The following is an 18624-nucleotide window of genomic DNA, read 5'->3' as shown; positions in this document are numbered from 1 at the left end:
GAGATCCCACACCAGACTCTAGTACCAAAGCCTTTGCTGCTGTCTTGGTCTTGGAATGATTGACCGATCTTGTTACTCATGTTGGTGTGGATGGTAAAACTGTACCAGCATTACTTGAGCCATCCGTAAATAAATAAATGTGGTTTTATTCTGCCTGGAATCAAAATCTGTACAGCATTGTTTCTCATCAGAGCACTCTCGATCTGTTTGCTACCGAGTCTCCACTTTGTACAAACCTACCACCCTGTAGTGGCTTAGTAAGACCAAGAGGTTTGCACTGACTGTAGGTGAACACGCTGTCCATAAATAATATTTTAGAATTTACCCCCTATGTCTAGACCACCTCTCCTCACATGACATTGACTTCCGTCCCCAAAGAAAGTTAGACTGCTTCTCATTTCTCTCATTTCTTGCCGCTCAGCCTGAAACTCAGCAATTCAAAGCTAAATGCAAACTTGCCACTGCATTACTTAGGGAAATATCTGCAGGGCAGTTGGAATGACATCAGGCTGGGCCTTTTGATGGTCCACGTGTCAGCATTTCTCAGGCTCCTCCTGTGGAACAGAGGTTCCCTGAGATGCTCATGAAAGGCCTTCCAATGCATAAGAAATACTGCATGCTCAATCCATCTCAGATATTCAAATGATGTCAGCAAATTGCATATCACTCCAACCCTAAAAAGCCTTCCCAGTACAGAATTCGGTTTAATTTCCTAGACCTCAGCATTCCAAGAGTGCCATTTAAAGCACAAGCTGGAAAACACTCCCTGAGATCTCCCCATAATTTTCTAATGAAGACATGTATCTCTGTGAGATGGTAGAACATATAAAAAAACAAAAACAAAAACAAAAACATATAACTGTCATGTGGTCATCCAAGACCAGACTAGAAATCATTACAAAGTCTCTGCATGTTTTTGAACTTTGAGGTCTGGCATGACTCAGCAGGTAAGTAGGCTGCTGCCAAGCATGACACAAGCACACGTGCGCACACACATACTGGTAATAAGTTATTTAGTACTGCATAGTTTACTTCCTAGAGTGGTTCAAAAAGAAATGTGAGCTTTGTACCACTCCCGCTCCCACCAATCGGTGCCCTCTGTGGTATAGATCTTTGTGTTGTGGTTTCAGAGCCTGTGCCTGGTCCTTGTGGGGAGCTATCAGGACCTATCCCGCCACCAACAATGCTCGAACTGTGGTACCTTAAGTAGTAACTTTGCAACCCCAAAACCTGGACCTTCTTCTCTGAGGCGGGAGGAGCTCCCTGGCCCTGTAGTGTAACAGACAAGCAGGGTAACGTCCAAGCCCTCATTGTTTAATTAACGATGTTTGCTACACTACATGGGCAAAATTAAATCCCTGCTTCGCTGTTAACTAGGTCATATCACTCTACCTTGACCCCATAGATATTTCTCCTCCAATCCCATCTGTTAGAGGTGTGTCCCCACTCAACCTTCAGCACTCACAGGTCATGCCTGTTGAAAACTGGACCACAAATACCTGGGCCACAGTCTCAGCATCCCCACTACCAATGTAAGCATCCCATCCTTTGGAATTTCCTTCTCATCCACAGTAGGGGCCTGATATTAGCTCTCACAGTGCTCGGGGCAGTGCAAACCCCAGATGGTGAGACAGAGAAGCCTCGGGCAGGTGTGTGTGCCAGGGTATGATAGGATTCTTCCAGATGGCTCAGAGCCCATACCAGGTGTTTTCAAAAGCCTTTGTTCTTTCTCTTTCCAACTTTTTGGTTATTACCAAGACCTCCAAAGGGAGCAACTTCCAGGAGAAGTGATGATATTATGTCTCCCCTTTGCCTGCTTTCAGTATTGTCTCCAGGCCCTTCCTGACTTGACCCAGCATGGCTGCCTTGGCCACACCCTTCATGTGGCCTGGTCTCTCTCCAAATTAACAACTTGCTAGAATGGTTCAAAAAAAGAAAAAATAATACTCAGGAAGATAAAATTAAGATTCCAATTTCCACACTTTAGCAGAAAAAAAAACATGCAGAATGCAAAGCAAAAGGATGAAAAATGGAGCCTTTCTCACCAGGTAGAGTCACATTCTTTTGGGAGACATTTTATCCCACCCATCAGACCACCAAAAAAACATGTCATGTTGTTCAAGTCTCGCCCTGCAGAGGCGCAAGGGAGCTGGTGATGGCTCAGGGTGTTCTATCTTTCTGTGTCTTCAAGCTAGGCATTGCATGGGGGAAAAACACTCTGGAAACAAAATTAAATAGTTTTAGATCTAATTTTACCAGGCCGAACGAGGCTGCAGATTGATTTTCATGGAATCTAATAGAGAGAGGCACTACGCCGCCCATCTCGTAGAAAATCCATCTCCCACATTGTGCTTTTCACTTACTTGCCTCTTGACGAGAAGCAATAAGAAACTAATATTTTACAACGCAGTGTGTTTCACTCAGTAAACGGTCTTTCACTTGAAAGCTGTTGTGGATGCTTAAGTTCGGTTTCGGATTTGTCTCTGAAAATGTCTGCTTGGGTTTGATGAAAAAGACTGCAGCCAGGGCTCACCTCTTCTCTTTATACACTTGTGTGCACGTGTTTACGTGTGCACAGGTGTTTGTACAGGCATGTGCACATACATGGAAGCCAGAGAGCAACCCTAGTCTTGGCTTCAGGGAGGTTGTGCACCTATTTCCTTTGAGCGCAGGCTGCATGGCCTGGAGTTCACCAACTTGGCTAGAATAGCTGGCCAGCGAGCCCCCAGGATCTATTTGGCTAGACTAGCTGGCCAGTGAGCTAGTGAGCCCCCAGAGTCTACTTGGCTAGACTAGCTGGCCAGCGAGCCCCCAGGATCTACTTGTCTCTCGTTCCCCAGCACTGGGTTTGCAAGTGTGCCACAACACCTGGCCATTTTGTGTGGGTTTGGAGGATAAAACTCAAGTCCTTACACTGTCAAGGCAAGCATTTTAGCCAAGTGTTGAAAACTCACATTTTCCCTCTTAGCACATGAACACTGCTTTAGATCTTTCCTAGAGCCAAAGCCGAAGGCTCGTGGGTGGAGACTCTGCACTTTGGCTGAGCCCTTTTATACCACCATCACGTTTCTATTGCCGTTCAGCTAAGCGCGGTAGTTCTCCTTTCTCTAACTCCCTCTGTTCTTTTGTTGGTTTGAGTGCCGGTGCATGGAACCCAGAGCCTTGTACCCACTAAGCAAGCACTCTGCCGCTGAACTCCAGCCTTCTCTCTTTCTCCCATTGTTTTTACTTTTTATTTTGAGTTCCTCTGTCTGTCTTTTACTCACCCTGTAGCACTAGCAGCCCTCGAACTCATGATTGTCTTGTGTCAAGCCACCAAGTAGTGAGGACTGCATGCCTGCCACACTATACCTTCCTCGTCCTCAAAGACAGGCACAAATGGTGCCAGCAACAAAGTCTGTTCATGCTCCACTGCCCCTAGAAACACTTGACGCCTTTAAAGTGTGAGCAGAACGTGTTGCCTTGCCCTGGGCGTCCTCCAGCCAAACACCTCCTCTTGATCACGTCTGCTGAACACCACAGTGCCCTCCTTCACTGAGTAAACTCTCTGAAGACAGCCAGTTGTTGGGTTTTGTTTCTTCCTACTTTTCATTGCAACCTACAGTCCTAATCAGACAACACACACACACACACACACACACACACACACACACACACACACACACACACACATCAGTTCACCTAGCACAGCTTCCAAGTAACAGTTCAGTAACTTTTAGTATAGGTAAGTGCATATTCACATGAGTGTTGTGATATGATTATCCACATGGCACAAGGATCTCCTACAGAATCTTTGTAATGCTTTCTTATTCTATCTGAGCAACTGTTAGCAACTTCACAGGAAGCTGAGAGGCAGGGAGACCCCAAGCAACAGGGTTGGGTGACCCTTGGAAATGGACTGGAATTCAAACACAATGCAGAAAAAAAAATGCTAAACTGTAATGAAAACCAGTAGCTAAGAGAAATAATGTTGGCTAACATTCTGTTTAAAACCCATTTGTCTGGTGCCTGCTGATTCCATTAAACGGTCTCATCTGCAAACCTTGAAGGGCGCACTATCACCCTTGCTCGTTCAGCTAGCGATGAGGAAGTTCCTAGGAGGACAAGATCTTGTGAAGCAGTCTGCCTTTCTATGCCTGAGTGCAGTGGGCCACAAGCTCAGTGCTGTAGAAACTACAACAGAACGGGTTTTGTGACTGCAAACGGTGATGTGCCACCAGTTCACACTGGCAGACCGTGTGCAAGGAAGAAGAGTAATTTTCCTTTATGCATATGATATTTGGCCTGCATGTGTATCTGTGCACCACAAGTACACAGCGCCTTCGGAAGCCAGAGGAAAGCACTGGGTCCCCCTGGAAGTGGAGCCTATAAATGGTTGTGAGTGGCAGGAATAGAGCGCAAGTCCTCTGGAAGAGAATCTGGTGTTCTTAATTGCTGAGCCATTGCTCCAGCCCCAGGAATAATATTCTAGTGTTTAGATGGAGGTTCCCACCTCAGCAACCAATGTCTAAGAGCCCTCTTAGATTATCTTGATGTATGCTTCCCTTTCCTCCCAGGATTTGGTGACCCTGTATGCATTCGGTGATGATTTCTTGTGGCACTGATGAACGGTGAAACCCATACTCAGTTCTAAGCAAGGATTCTGCAAGAAAAACCAAGTGTGTTTGGGAGACAAGGTTGCATCTTTAGATCCTCTCTGGAAAACTAGCAAGTACCATGGTTCCCTAATAAGCTATGGTCCCCTAGCAAGTCTCATGCTTCCCTAATAAGCTACGGTCCCTAGCAAGTCCCCAGAGACAGAATGCCAAGAAAGCTTTTAGATACAAGTCTGTACACTGTGTTACCAATGCAAGAAGGGGAAGGGTCTTCTTCCCAAATGCAAACATGGTCTTTCATGGGAACTGAGGCACTCTAAACAACACCGAGTTGGGCATGTTTTCTGAGGATCATAGGAGGGAGCAAAGACTTTTCCACATCTATCACAATGCCTGAAAACTCCACCATGAATACTGTGTGTCTGTGAATGAATTGTTCTTCAGTCTATTGCATCTCGAGGAAAGAAAGAGATTATTATGGCTTGTCCATGCTCTTCTCTTATTCTAGAGCCGGGTTCCGAAAGTGTCAAGGGAAGGTTCACCTAGATGGGGTTAGGGAGCTTCTGAAAGGAAACCATAAGCTCTTTCATAGGAACACAGTGCCGAGAATTTCATCTTAGAGAGAAAAGTCAACCCAAAACAGGAGAGGCCAGGAAGGACCAAGAAACAGATTTGCTTCACTCATAACCTTGCTCAGTTTGAAATTTTAGCTGTCTTGGGCAACACACATGTAGCCCATATAATTGCACAGCTGCTGTGTAACATAGCACGACAGCTAGAACTCCCTCCCCTGTGAAGCCTGTATTCTGACTGGGGGAGAGGCAGTCGGTGAACAAATGTAACGTGCAGTGCTAGACTTGATGGTAAAAATGAAGCAAAAACAGGGGTGCTGGGATCCATTATTAGGTCCTAGGGGTGATGTGTGTGCACCCTAAGCATCTGAGTTGAATACATGAAAAATGGAATGAAGGAATATCAGGTTCCCTCCACCTTCAGGACAAATAGCTCTAACTGACCACAGTAGGCTTGAAGGATGGCATGCCTACCGAGTAACAGAGTGAAGGATTGAGGGAAGGAACAAGGGGCCGTTTCATGCTCTGAAGGGTTGTGTTTGTGAATGCCTGAGCCACGTCACATGTGATTGTTAAGGCCATCATACACACAAGGACAGAGAACGGCTGCTTTGATCTTATGATTCTGCTCTGGTCAATGCCAGGAAGGGAAATTAGAAGCATGAAAAACCAGTCTATTAAGGAGGTTAAAAATGGTAAATATCATTTTCATACATTAGCTAGAAGTTCAATCTAAGAGAAGTAATTCAATTTAGACTTGCAAATTCGAGTCCCAACACTTTGACCTGCTCTCCAAACAATTACTCACGTGATCATTGCTCCATTTTCCATTATTAGAATGTCTAATCCCTATAGGAGATGAGAAAGTTGTCAAGTTTCCTACAGTGCTGAAGAGGAACAAAGTTGACACTACAGCTAACTGAAGTTAAAGGAAAGCAAGGAGACTTGCTATGAGGTTCTGTGCATCAATTCTAATATTCAAATGAGCTCACTTCAGTACCTTAATAAAATAGCAGTAGAAAGTGAAATAAAGAGAAACACTATATCCAATTGGCTTCAGAAATACACATGCTAAAAATACCTACAGAAGCTGGGCATGGTGACACATGCCCGTAATCCCCGCAGTGGGAAGGCAGACCTCTGTGAGTTCGAGACCAGCTTGGTCTGCAAAGTGAGTCCAGAACGGCCAAGGATACACAGAGAAACCCTGTCTCAAAAAATATCTACAGAAAGCAAGACAAGAGATCTTGTGAGATGCATTGAGAGGCAAGTAAGACTTCACAACCATATAAAGTTAATAACTCACAACACATTTTAAGATTGTGTCATATGCCAGATGCCACATTTCATTTTAGATCCACATCTCAGCTACATTGCACAATAGCCTCATGACATAGATGCTGATTATAAATTATAGTGATAATGGTGATCATGATGATGATGGTGATAATGCCAATGCTGCTGCTTACAACGACGATGATGATGGCGATGATGACAATGATGATGATGAAGATGATGACAATGACAATGACGATGATGATGATGATGATGATGATGATGATGGTACTGATGAGAGTCATGGCGATTATAGCTGGTGTTTGCTACTTTGTGGGTTCCTTACTTTCTTCCACCCTTCTCCACCCTTATTCCACCCTGACAATCCCCCAACACTTGGCAACAGAGAAAGAAGGATAGAGAGGGAATGAAGTGTCCTTATTGTTACACTACTTCCTGCTGATTAGGAGCACCGAGCTCCTTGGGGCAAGCTGGATCTCCTCAGTCAGAGCATTCAATTTCTTCTTCTTATCTCTTTGCTCATGACCACTTGACAAATCAAAACAAACCACAAAAGCAACCAGCAACCAGCAACTGGCAACCACCAGCAGCAGCAGTAGCAGCAGCCACCACTGCCACCTCTCTTGATGCTCTAGCTTTTATATGCCCTCTCAAGAGTCCCCAGAATTTCAAATGTCACACACTTGCAAAATCTATCTGCAGTCGGCAAAACTCACACTCCTGCTAGAGCAGGAGGCAAATCACAGTCAGGTGCTGTGGACAGTCTGAAGCAGCCCCATATCTCACTCCTAGGATTAAAACAAAAACATATTCCCACTACATTTCTGTGTTTTTAAAGAAACCAAAATATTCTCACTGCAGTTAATGATGGCATTGATGGTGGTGGTGATAATTTGTATTGAAACTTATGGAGGTCAGAAAAATTGGCCAAGGTCTCGCAGCGTATATGTGAAATGCAACTCAAAACTGCCTAAAAAGTACAAAACCAACCAAGTCTTGCCTTACCCTCTAGGGAGAGACAAACTCACTGGGGAATAACATATAGAGGAAGCTGTTTTCTGCTGCAGGATCATGTGGTAACAATCAAGACCAAGGTGGGAGCTGTGTTGAAGGAAATCAGAAGAATAGGTAAGAGCCAGGAAACACCTCAGATCCTCAGATCCTTCCTATTCTCTTTTTTTAAAAAAACATTTGAAATGTACAAAATGAAAATGTTCAATGATGTACATTTAGGGCCATCTGAGAGATCAAATGCAAAACCTCTGGGAGGGACGGCCACTTAGTCACTCACTAACCACAGTGGAGCTTACCATCCAAATTTAGCATTAGGCTTCATTTGCAAAGCAGGATCCTCAACTATGGGATTTTTAAGCGATGAGTTTAGGGGGAAATGGCTTAGGTTTGAAGAATAAAAGAATGTGTACTGTCCCCTCATCTACGTTTGTCCCCTCCTCTTAAAAGAGGGGTGTGTTTTCATCTGTGTGTCCTTACCCATCACAAGAGATAATTTCTTCACCTACACTGCTCCTTCACTCTTCAAAATGTATACTGATCTTTGTGAGATGCAAATCTCGTCTCTCGCAGTCTCACTTCAACCCTGCAATATTCTATTAACATTTCACAGTCAGCCTCAACATCATTATGTGGCAAATGGAGCCCTGGAGGACTTGTCTCTGCTCTGTTCGTAGCCTCTATTGATGCTCACCTTGGACTCCTTAACCCAGCTGCAATAACTGACAGTGCAACTCCAAGGACACCGTGCTGTCTCCTGTTTCCTAGATTTCCATGTCTTCTTCACCGGACAAGAGCCATTTAGGCAACACATTAAAGTACAGATAAGCATGATGTATAGGAAATTATTGCAAAAAACAAAAACAGAAAAACAAAAAAAACCCACCATGTAGTAGTTAATGTGATGACAGCCTGGCAAAGAATTTTTAAATGGCTAGAGGATACCCCCAGTTAGTACAAGGAATGAGGAAAGCAGACAAATGTAAATGACCCAAGGTTCCCTAATTTGGACCATGAGTAGATGGCATTGAATGGGTCAGAACACGCAGAACGTATTTGGTTAAAACAGATGGGATCTGGTAACTATAATAGTATAGATTAAAATGTCTTGCAGGAAGCAAAGAATTTGGCTGTAAAATCATAAGAGCATCAGGAGTTAAGCAACACATCCAGCGCCTCTGGCCACTATCATCAAATGAGAGCCTTGTTCACAAGTAGGGTGATGACCTTATGCTGTATTTTCCAAACTGGGACAGTTATGAGTTGAAGTGATGCTATTAAAGATCAGACTGGATTGACAGGACAAACTGGGACAGATCAAGACATGCTGGGGAGACTTTGCCTTGTCCCTAGAGCATGTGCTAAGTGAAATAGGACAAAGGTGATGTCACTGAGAAACCGTCACCCAAACTTCACAGCCATATGAGGCACTGTGCCCTTAATGCAACAAAAACTTAAAAATGATTCTATCAAGACAGGGAGTAGTGGTCTCCAACCAATGCTGGGTCCTGAGAAATATGCTCTATCATAGTGCAAAGGACACGGAATTGAAAAGCCTGTGAAGAGGCTGGCAACAGACGTGGTTTGTAATTCCAGTTCTATTTCAGGGACAGCAATACAGAGCACACTTCTCAAAAACTCAAATGATGGAACTGAAGAGATAAGTCAGTTGGTAAAGTGCCTGCCTTGCAAGCGAAAGGGCCTGAGTTTGATCTTCAGAATTTCTTTTAAAAAGAAAGCAGTCAGACTTGGTGGGGGGTTTTTGTTGGTTTTTGTTTGTTTGTTTATTTTCAATACTGGGTAAATAGAGAGAGTCCCTGGGGCTTGCTTTGCTTAGACTTTTTGGTGAAATATAGGCCAGTTAGTCAATCTGTCTTTTAAAAAGGAAGGAAAGAAGAAAGGGAGGGAGGGAGGGAGGGAGAAGGTCCCTGAGAAATGGCAGCATGTTTGTTCCTGGCCTGGCCTACACACACACACACACACACACACACACACACGCACGCACGCACGCACGCACGCATGCACACATAAGAACATGCAAACATCATTCTCTGACTTAGAATAAGATCAAGTGTAGTAGCATGCATACAAGAGAAAACATGTGCTGGGCCTCCAACACAAAGACTAGCTGCCCTCAGGAGCAAACGGTCCCTCAGTAGAAAGAACCACTTGGGATGGTGGAGACGGACTCAGTAAAGCTGGAAAGCCGTGACATTTAAAGCTGTAAAAGACCCGGGCCCTCCAAAGCAGACAAAAACTTTGCCCCAAGTCTAGATAAAAAGAAACAAATATATAGCATGACAGCAAGGAACAGATAGGAAACCTTCTACAGGGGCATCAAATTAGAAAGAAAAGAAAGGAGATGTGTACAGACGTGTATGAATGCAGTGAGGAAGGCTGGGTGGAGGTGTGATGGGCAGCAAAGGCCGGGCAGAGCTCAGTGGCCACACCACTCCAAACTCCCACATGAGACTTGAGAGCAAGTGGCTCATATAGTAAATTATTCTTCCAGTAAAATCGAAGGGATGGAGGCTCTACAGAGTTATAACTTCAGCAAATGCCTCCTGAACCAGTAGCTCACAGGGGATTTGTCTGGGAAATCCTTTCAGGTTGTGCATATAGAGGCCCGGGATAACCTACAGGAGTCAGCTCTCTGAGACTTCAGGATGGCGAACACCCTCACCTCCTAAGCCAGCTTAGCAGCTCCGGTGTGGTCGTTCCAGATCTCCCCAGAAGAGAAGGCAGTCTGCAACCACATCAGGCTTGCGGCCAGTAGGTCAGGCTGTATAAATTGTTTATCTAACACTCGTGATCTTCACGGCAGCAGTGAAGCCAAGAAGCCTACAGTGGTGCCCACATGTAAAAGTTGCCTGAGGATGCCAAACTCAAATGCAGAGGATGATGTCATACCGTACATACATTTCTAAAAACATCCATTCCCAGACTATAAAATAAGGAAATTATTTAGAATACTGCAAAGCCACAGAGTGCCTTGGCACATCCTTTAAAAACTTTAAGCCTCCAAGTGAAGTGTGAACATACACCTTGAGAATCTTTTCCTAATTTTAAACACATTTTTTTTTTTGCAAAGATTCACCTTCCCCTGTCAATCATTTGTCAGACCATCTGTGTCTTTGCCCATTTTCACATCTGGAAGAGTACACGGAGCAATCTGGTGTCTCCTTGTTTGTGTATAAGCTTTCGCCCCCCCACCCCCATTTCTAAAAATAAGCCAAAGTTCATTGGAATGTGCTGTGTATACCAAGCCAAGTACATCTGTGTAGACTTGGAAGCTTCTCACATTATGGCAGTAATTGGTCCAAAACCTGCTAGTCACATGACTCCATACTGACACAAGAAGCAACCACATACGAAGAGTACAAAATCACTTAGAAAGGATGAAAATCGTCTATGCAAAAGCTATACGTTTTGCTACATAAGAAACCAATAGCTGTGCTTCTAGTGCCTGTGAGTAAAAGGTTGTTTCGTGAGGGCTAGTAATGTAGCTGGGCAAATGGGCTACTTGCTTAGTATATGCAAAGCCCTTGGTTCTGTCTCCAGCATCACACAAAGCCAGATGTAGCACACATATATGTAATACCAACATGTGGGAGCTAGAAGCCAGGGGACCGGAAGTTTAAAATAACCCTTAGCCACATAGCAAGTGCAAAGCCAGCTTGGGATACGTGCGTGGGACCCTTGCCTAAAAAACAGGAGTTTTGTTTGTGTATGCATGGCGCCTAAAAGCCCCAGCAGGGCTAACAGCTTACTGCGGCTTCCACATAGGACTTAATGTCCCCCAGGCTCGTAACCTAAACACTTGTTCCTGAGCTACAGGAGCTCAGTGATGAATGCTGAAAGTGGGAGGGAGGGAGGAATGGGAGGATGCATGGGATGATATAGAAAATGAGATGTAATAGGAATTATTTTTAATTTTCAATAAAAATGTGTTTAAAAAAAAAAAAAGATCAGTTAAGCACAGTGGGTTTGGGAACCGAGGAGGAGCAGGCGCAGCGCAGGTCCTCACAGCTGCTGGGGCCTCATGCCGCACGGGCTGTGTCTTGTCTAAACAATGGGTTCTCGTGGCCCTTCTATCTCCTGGGCCTTACGTTCCTCCCGTCTCCTCTTCTGCAATGGCCGCTGGTCCTTAGCGTGGGCAGGGTATGTCAGCTGGGTACACAACGGATGTGCTGTGTGTAGCTGAGGGTGACTAGTGGGTCGTCCACATCTCTTCATCTGTGTCTTGGTTTCCCTCCAGTGAAAGCATGGAGGCAAGTCTAAGGGACCCAGGTCCGAGGGACAAAACTCTCTCTCTTTTTCTGTCTCTCTCTCTGTGTCTCTGTCTCTGTCTCTCTTTCACTCACTCTCTCTCTGTATATCTGTTCCTGTCTCTATCTCTTTGTAGTTCTCTCCTCTGTAGCTCTCTGTCTCTGTCTCTGTCTCTGTCTCTCTGTGTCTGTCTCTCTGTCTCTGTCTCTGTTTCTCTGTCTCTGTCTCTCTCTGTCTCTGTCTCTCTGTCTCTCTCTCATACGCACACACACACACACACACACACACACACACACACACACACACACACACACACACACACCTCACCACCCAGAAGTTCCATTGCTGCCTCTCTCTGAGACTCCCAATTCGAACTCTGAACCTGTGTCACTGCCTCAAGATTCCCTATTCATAGCAATGGAGAGCTTTGCAAAGCAGCTTGAGAAGCTCAGCAAAGACCCTGGATTTCCACTCAGAACCCTCAGGTGTGGTGTTCCTCCTGCTTGGAATGAGCCTCCCTCTCTTGAGAGGACACCCCCATAAGCCATCCTGTGAGAGAGTGTTTGTATTCAAAGCCTCTACTGCAGTGGGTCTCGGCCTTCCTAATGCTGCAACCTTTAATACAGTTCCTCATGTCACGGTGATGCCAACCATAAAATTATTTCATTGCTACTCCATAAGTGTAATTTTGATACTGCTGTGAATCTCTTTTATTTTATTATAATTTATTCACATTACATCCTGATGATTGTAATCCCCTAGCTCTTATCTTCCTGTTTCTGCCCTCCCTCCCTCTTCCTCCCTATTCCCTTCTCCTACACTTCTGATAGGTGGGGTCCTCCTCCCCCACCATCTGACCATAACCTGTCAGGTCTCATAGAGGAAGAGGATGCAGGCTGTTGTGAATCTTAGTGTGAATACCTGATATGTGGGATATCTGTATGTGACCCCTCGACCCATGCCTTGAGATCCGCTGCCTTACTGCTTCTCAAACCATAGACTTGATCATCTACTCAGTCTTATCTCACCAGCTTCTTTATAAAAGTTGCTACTTCGAGGGCATAGGTCTCTCTGCATCCTCCTGTCAGAGTGACTGAGTTTGCAATCAGGTATTTAACTCTGCAGTTATTTGCAGGAAATCAATACTTACTGAAGAATGTTCCGGTTAGCTAAAGTTGCCATAGCAATGCAGTACAGTTGTCTTAAATCAGAGAAACTTGTTGCCCCACGATTGTGAAATCTGGGTCTTAGATCGAGGTGTTGCCAGGGATTGGATTCTCCTAAGCCTCTCTCCCTGGCTTGCAGATGGCTACCTCCACCATGGTGACCTTACTTTACCCCAGCCACATCCTGTGAGGTCTTACCTCCAAACATAGCCCATTCCAAGGCACTAAGTTTTAAGACTTTTTATGAATTGTGAGGACACAGCTGAACCCATGTGGCAGTTCACCAAGTAACCAACACTCCGGGCTGTTTTCCTGTTTAATTGAATGCTCTCAGGGGCCAAACACCTAAGTTTTCTGCATCTCTGAAATTGGCAGGAGATATTTCCTCCTCCATGCAAAATAAAAATTAGAATCTTCTTGTGTTTTACAAAACTCAATGCTGACCCACAGTCTTCTTAAAAAGCTAGAGAAATAGCTTTGTGAGACTGGGGCTTTAAAACAGCACTAGAAAGTTCCTAAAAGTATGTGAGGTAGGACCCCATGCCTGTTCCCAAAATGCCATTCCCTTCTCCCATCTGCACGCAGGTGAACTGGTTTCCTGGCTCTGAGAGTCTCCCACCTGTGCATCCTTATTTGCGGTTGTCTTTAGTCAGGAGCAATATTTACTTAAAGACATACCTGCAATCCCCTTAGAATATACAGTTATGAAGGAAAGTGGGTCAAGCTTGAGGGAGGCCATCTGTCAGAGTGTGTTTTGGCAAAAGGAAACATAAGAAGGGGACCTATAAAAGAGGCTAAGTATTGTAGCCCAAGGGCACCAGCAGAGTTCTGTGGACTCCAACTGTCACCTTCTTCTCCCGTTACGTAACTGTTCAGGATGCCTGTACTGGATAGAAATGTATGTGGCCTACAAGGGGGAGGACAAGAGGACAAAAACCTCACTTTCAGATTTTGAAATGAGGACATAACTAACGCATTCATTTTATGTGTTTTTTTTAAATAACTCATTCTTAAAAAAAAATACTTGGCACTTTTTAGAGGCAAATAATAAGATCAAGTTCTCAGAAAACTTTTTTTAACAATTATCACTTCTCATTAAAATTTCCAGCGCATACATGTGTTATTTCACATGGGTGAGCTTTTTTCTAGGTAATCGGCATGTCCATACTATAAGAGATTATGTTTAGTTTTTCCTACTTGGTTTTAAGAGAGTGTTTTGTCATGGGGTACGGCCCAGAGCATGAAGTGCTTCCCTGACATCTTGCGGCTTAGGGTACATGAGATTCTGTCTTAGTAGAAAAACAAAACAAAACAAACAAACAAACAAAACCCCCAAGTTTTTTGTGCACAAATAGGTTCCAGAAAATAGATTTCAGCTTTCAACTCTGTCAGTCTCACTCCGGCTCTCAGCAGTGACTTCGCTCTTGGTGGTAAGTCATGCTTGTGCCTTCACATTGACTGTAAGGATGGCTCCAAAAGGCTTTGTCTTTGATGTTACCGGTTGTTTTCTTTTGTTTGTAATGTCTAGGACTTTTTTTAAAAAAATATGCCAGAGTATAAAATGAAGAAGTAATAAAATAAAAATCTTTACAAGGGATGAGATAACCATTGAGATGTAACAAGAATAAATTAATAAAGAAAAAAAAGAAAAAAGAAATAAAATTTAAAAAAAATAAAAAATAAAAATCTAAACCCTGGTAAGCAGGGCCACAGTGGATAAGCAATTTGTTCGAGCAAGTCAATCCCGTGCCTCAGCATCCGTTACCTGACTCTTCTTTACAGACAGAATGGCAGTCATCCCAGAGCCCACTTCTCCTTTCTAGTAAATGGATCCTTTGGGGATTGGGAGCATTTGTTTTCTTGCCCAGTTATGATTTTGTTTTTAGCATTTTAACCACTAAAATATAGTTTACATAATGTGGAACACTGTGGTTCAGTGGCACCTGCATACATACATAAAGCCCGCAACCTTAATATCTATACCTCATCACATACATACATGTGAAGCCCCGCATCTTTATTTATGTAAAATCTGACTTTGTCATACCAAAAATATTATTCATGGCCTCTTTCCAGCCACCCTGCTAACCCAACCTCACGAGCCATCTGATTGCTCTCACCACAAAGCAGTTTGCAGAAACAGTGGCATCACAAAGGAAGGATTTTCCTTCACCGTGAAGGTGTTTCACCTGCTCTGAAATCTCTAAATGCAATCATGTGGTACAATATGTTTTGTGGTCCTCTCTCTCTCTCTCTCTCTCTCTCTCTCTCTCTCTCTCTCTCTCTCTCCCCCTCTCTCTTTCTCTCCCTCTCTCTCTCTCTCTCCCTCTCTCTCTCTCCCTCTCTCTCTCTCCCTCTCTCCCTCCCTCCATCTAATGCTTGTGAGACACACCCATATCATAATGTATTTTGACAGCTTGATACTTTTATTTCATTTCGTTTTGTTTGGCTCTGTGCTACTCCATCATATAAATGTATTACAATTCATTTGTCCATTTCCTGTTGTTGGGCATCTGAGACAGTTTGAATTTGGAGTTATGATGGGTCAAGTTTCTACGAATAACCTCTTTACAGATCCCTTGTGAAGATAGATACCTACTTCGTTTATCTTGAGTGAAAATTGAGAAATGAGGTTTGTAGGTCATAGGTCAGGTGTATCTCCATAGCTAGAACATCATCCAAAGTTCCTAAAATCTGTCACTAATAAGTTCTTTGTGGCTATCTCTGCATCTTTTACCACATTTTAGCATTACCAGTATCTTTAAACTTTAAGCTTTTCTAAACGGTGTGTGTGTTGATATTTCATTGTGGTCTTAATTTGCATGTCTCACTGTGGTTTTAATTTGCATTTCCCAGAACTATAATATTGTTCAGTACAACTTGGTGGATTTAGTGGCAACTCATTTGTATTCTCTTTTTAATTAATTTATTTATTCACTTTAACTTACTGGCCATAGTCCCATCCCTCCTCTCCTCCCAGTTCCGCCTTCCTTCCCTCTTCCCCATCACACCTCCCCTATCCTCAGAACAGAGGAGCCCCCCACCCACCTACCCACCCACCTAGCTCCTCAAGTCTCACAGGACTGAGTATGTCCTCTTCCCCTATGGCCTGGTGAGGCAGCCCTGCCAGGGGGAAGTGATCAAAGGGCAGGCAACAGAGTCCATGACAGAGACAGCCCTCACTCCCTGTACTACAGGACCCACATGAAGCCTGAGCTGCCCATCTGCTACCTCTGTGTTAGGGGGCTAGGTCCAGTCCATGCATGGTCCAGAGCCATACTTGTGGCTCTCCTGTCACCTCCAGGTCCTTTTTTCCTTCCCCCAACTTTTCCACAAGACGCTCTATGCTTCACCCAATGTTTGGCTGTGAGACTCAGCATCTGTTTTGAACCACTGCTAGGTGGTGCCTCTCAGAGGACAACTCTGCTAGGCTCCTGTCTGCAAACATAGCAGAGTATTGTTAATAGTGCCAAGGGTTGGCTCTTTCCCATGGGGTGGGTGGGTCTTGGGTTGGGACAGACATTAGTTGGACATTCTCTCAATCTCTGCTCTTTCTGCTCTATCTTTATCCCTGCACATCTTATAGGCAGGGTAAATTTTGAGTAAAAGCTATTGTAGGTGGGTTGGTGTCCCCCTCTCTCCACTAGGAGCCTTATCTAGTTAGAGGGTATTCTCTTCGGTCTCCATGGCCCCTCATATCCTTCCAGAAGCTTACCCTGACGTAGGTCTCCATCTTGTTACAGAAATGACCCTGCCCTCCCTCATCTGCTCTGCCCAGGTCTGACCTCCGCCCTCATTTCTCTCTCTGCTCCCTCTCTTCAACCACTTCCACTGTCTCTTCAATTTTCCCTTTTGAGTGAGATTTAAACATCCTCCCTTGGTTCCTCCTTGTTACTTATCTTCTTTGGGTCTGTGCAATGTAACTATATTCTTCACAGTAGCCACAAATAATATAATGTATTATATTGGTGTAACTCTGACCAAGAGAGTCAAAGACCTGTATGACGAGAACTTCAAGTCTCTGAAGAAAACATTGAAAAAGATATCAGAAGATGGAAAGATGTCTCATGCTCATGGATTGGTAGGATAAACATAGTAAAAATTACCCTCTTACCCAAAGTTGTCTGCAGATTCAATGCAATCCCCATTGAAATACCAACACAACTGTTTACAGACCTTGAAAGAACAATTCTAAACTTCATATGGAAAAACAAAAAGCCCAGAATAGCTAAAACAATCCTGTACAATAAAAAAACTTCTTGAGATATCTGATCTTTGACTTCAAGCTATCCTACAGAGCCATACTAATTTTAAAAAAGAAAAAAAGAACTGCATGGTACTGGCATAGAAGTAGATTAGTTTATCAATATAATCAAATTGAAGACCCAGAAATAAGCCCACACACCTACAGATACTTGATTTTTGACGAAGGAGCCAAAACCATACAATGGGAAGCTCATAGCATCTTCAACAAATGGTGCTAGTCTAACTGGATGTCTACATGTAGAAAATGCAAATATATATATATATATATATATATATATATATATATATATATATATATATATATCACTCTGCACAAAACTCAATTCCAAGTGGATCAAAGACCTCAACATAACACCAGATATACTAAATCAGGAAGAGCCTTGAACTCATTGGCACAAGAGACAACTTCCTGAACAGAACAACAGTTCAGGCTCTAAGATCAACAATTAATAAATGGGACCTCAGCAGGGTGTGGTGGCACACACCTTTAATCCCAGCACTTGGGAGGCAGAGGCAGGCAGATCACTGTGAGTTCGAGGCCAGCCTGGTCTACAAAGTGAGTCTAGAACAGGCAAGGCTACACAGAGAAACCCTGTCTCAAAACACCAAAATAAATAAATAAATAAATAAATAAATAAATAAAATGGGACCTCTTGAAACTGAAAAGCTTCTGTAAGGCAAAGGACACTATCAATAGAACACAGTGAAAGCCTACAGATTGGGAGAAGATCTTCACCAACCCTACATTTGACAAAGGGCTAATATCCAAAATATATAAAGAACACAAAAAAATTAAACACCAACAAACAAAATAATCCCATTACAAAATGGGGTACAGAGCTAAACAGAGAATTCTCAATTCTGACATAAAGATATTTGTCTTGTGTAAAGCAATGCTGGTAGCAGACAACAAGTGGCTCTTTAGTTATGCTTGTCTACGTTCTCTGTTCTGTTTCGTTGCCTTCATTTGGTTTGTATAAACTGGCCCTTGAGATACAAAATCCACTAGAGAAAATAAAATTTCCTGAGACATCAGGACTGCTAAATACGTGTGTGTGTGTGTGTGTGTGTGTGTGTGTGTGTGTGTAATCATTACATATTATATATGTAATTACATCATATCACTCTTGCACAAGACCCAGGTTCAGGTCCCAGAACCTACATGGTGAGCCACAATCATTCATAACTCAAGTTCCAGTGTTTTCAATCCTCTCTTCTGATTCCAAGGGCACCTGGCAGGCACATGATGCACATATATACATGCAAGGAAAACTTTAATACTTATAAAATAAAAAAGAAATCTTTTAAATATATAGGATAACTAACTAAGCTTTACTGAGTTTGACATGGTAGTGATTTATCTTAATTTAAGAATATTCAATGGGCTCATAAAATCATACATATTTAAAGTATCATGTTATGATTTAATAGATGTGTACATTATATAAT

At 43.4% G+C, this 18624-nt stretch overlaps 1 protein-coding gene across 5 annotated transcripts in view; it reads left to right on the top strand.

Moving 5' to 3' along the window:
* ADARB2 (adenosine deaminase RNA specific B2 (inactive)) overlaps nt 1–18624 on the top strand; it is a 542249-nt gene that overhangs the window by 321299 nt on the left and 202326 nt on the right. For 2 of the 5 annotated variants that reach the window (XM_084782132.1, XM_084782134.1), the window contains exon 2: nt 7476–7591. The exons of the other annotated variants lie outside the window; for them this stretch is intronic. In XM_084782132.1, coding sequence (XP_084638258.1) covers nt 7476–7591 — 116 coding nt within the window. The remainder of the gene's footprint in view (nt 1–7475; nt 7592–18624) is intronic. 5 annotated transcript variants of the gene reach the window in all.

The sequence above is a fragment of the Acomys minous genome, assembly GCF_964271855.1.
Source record: "Acomys minous genome assembly, chromosome: 5".
Taxonomy (NCBI): Eukaryota; Metazoa; Chordata; class Mammalia; order Rodentia; family Muridae; genus Acomys; species Acomys minous.
The sequence above is the reverse complement of the archived record's forward strand: the minus strand, read 5'-3'. Positions and strand labels throughout refer to the sequence as shown.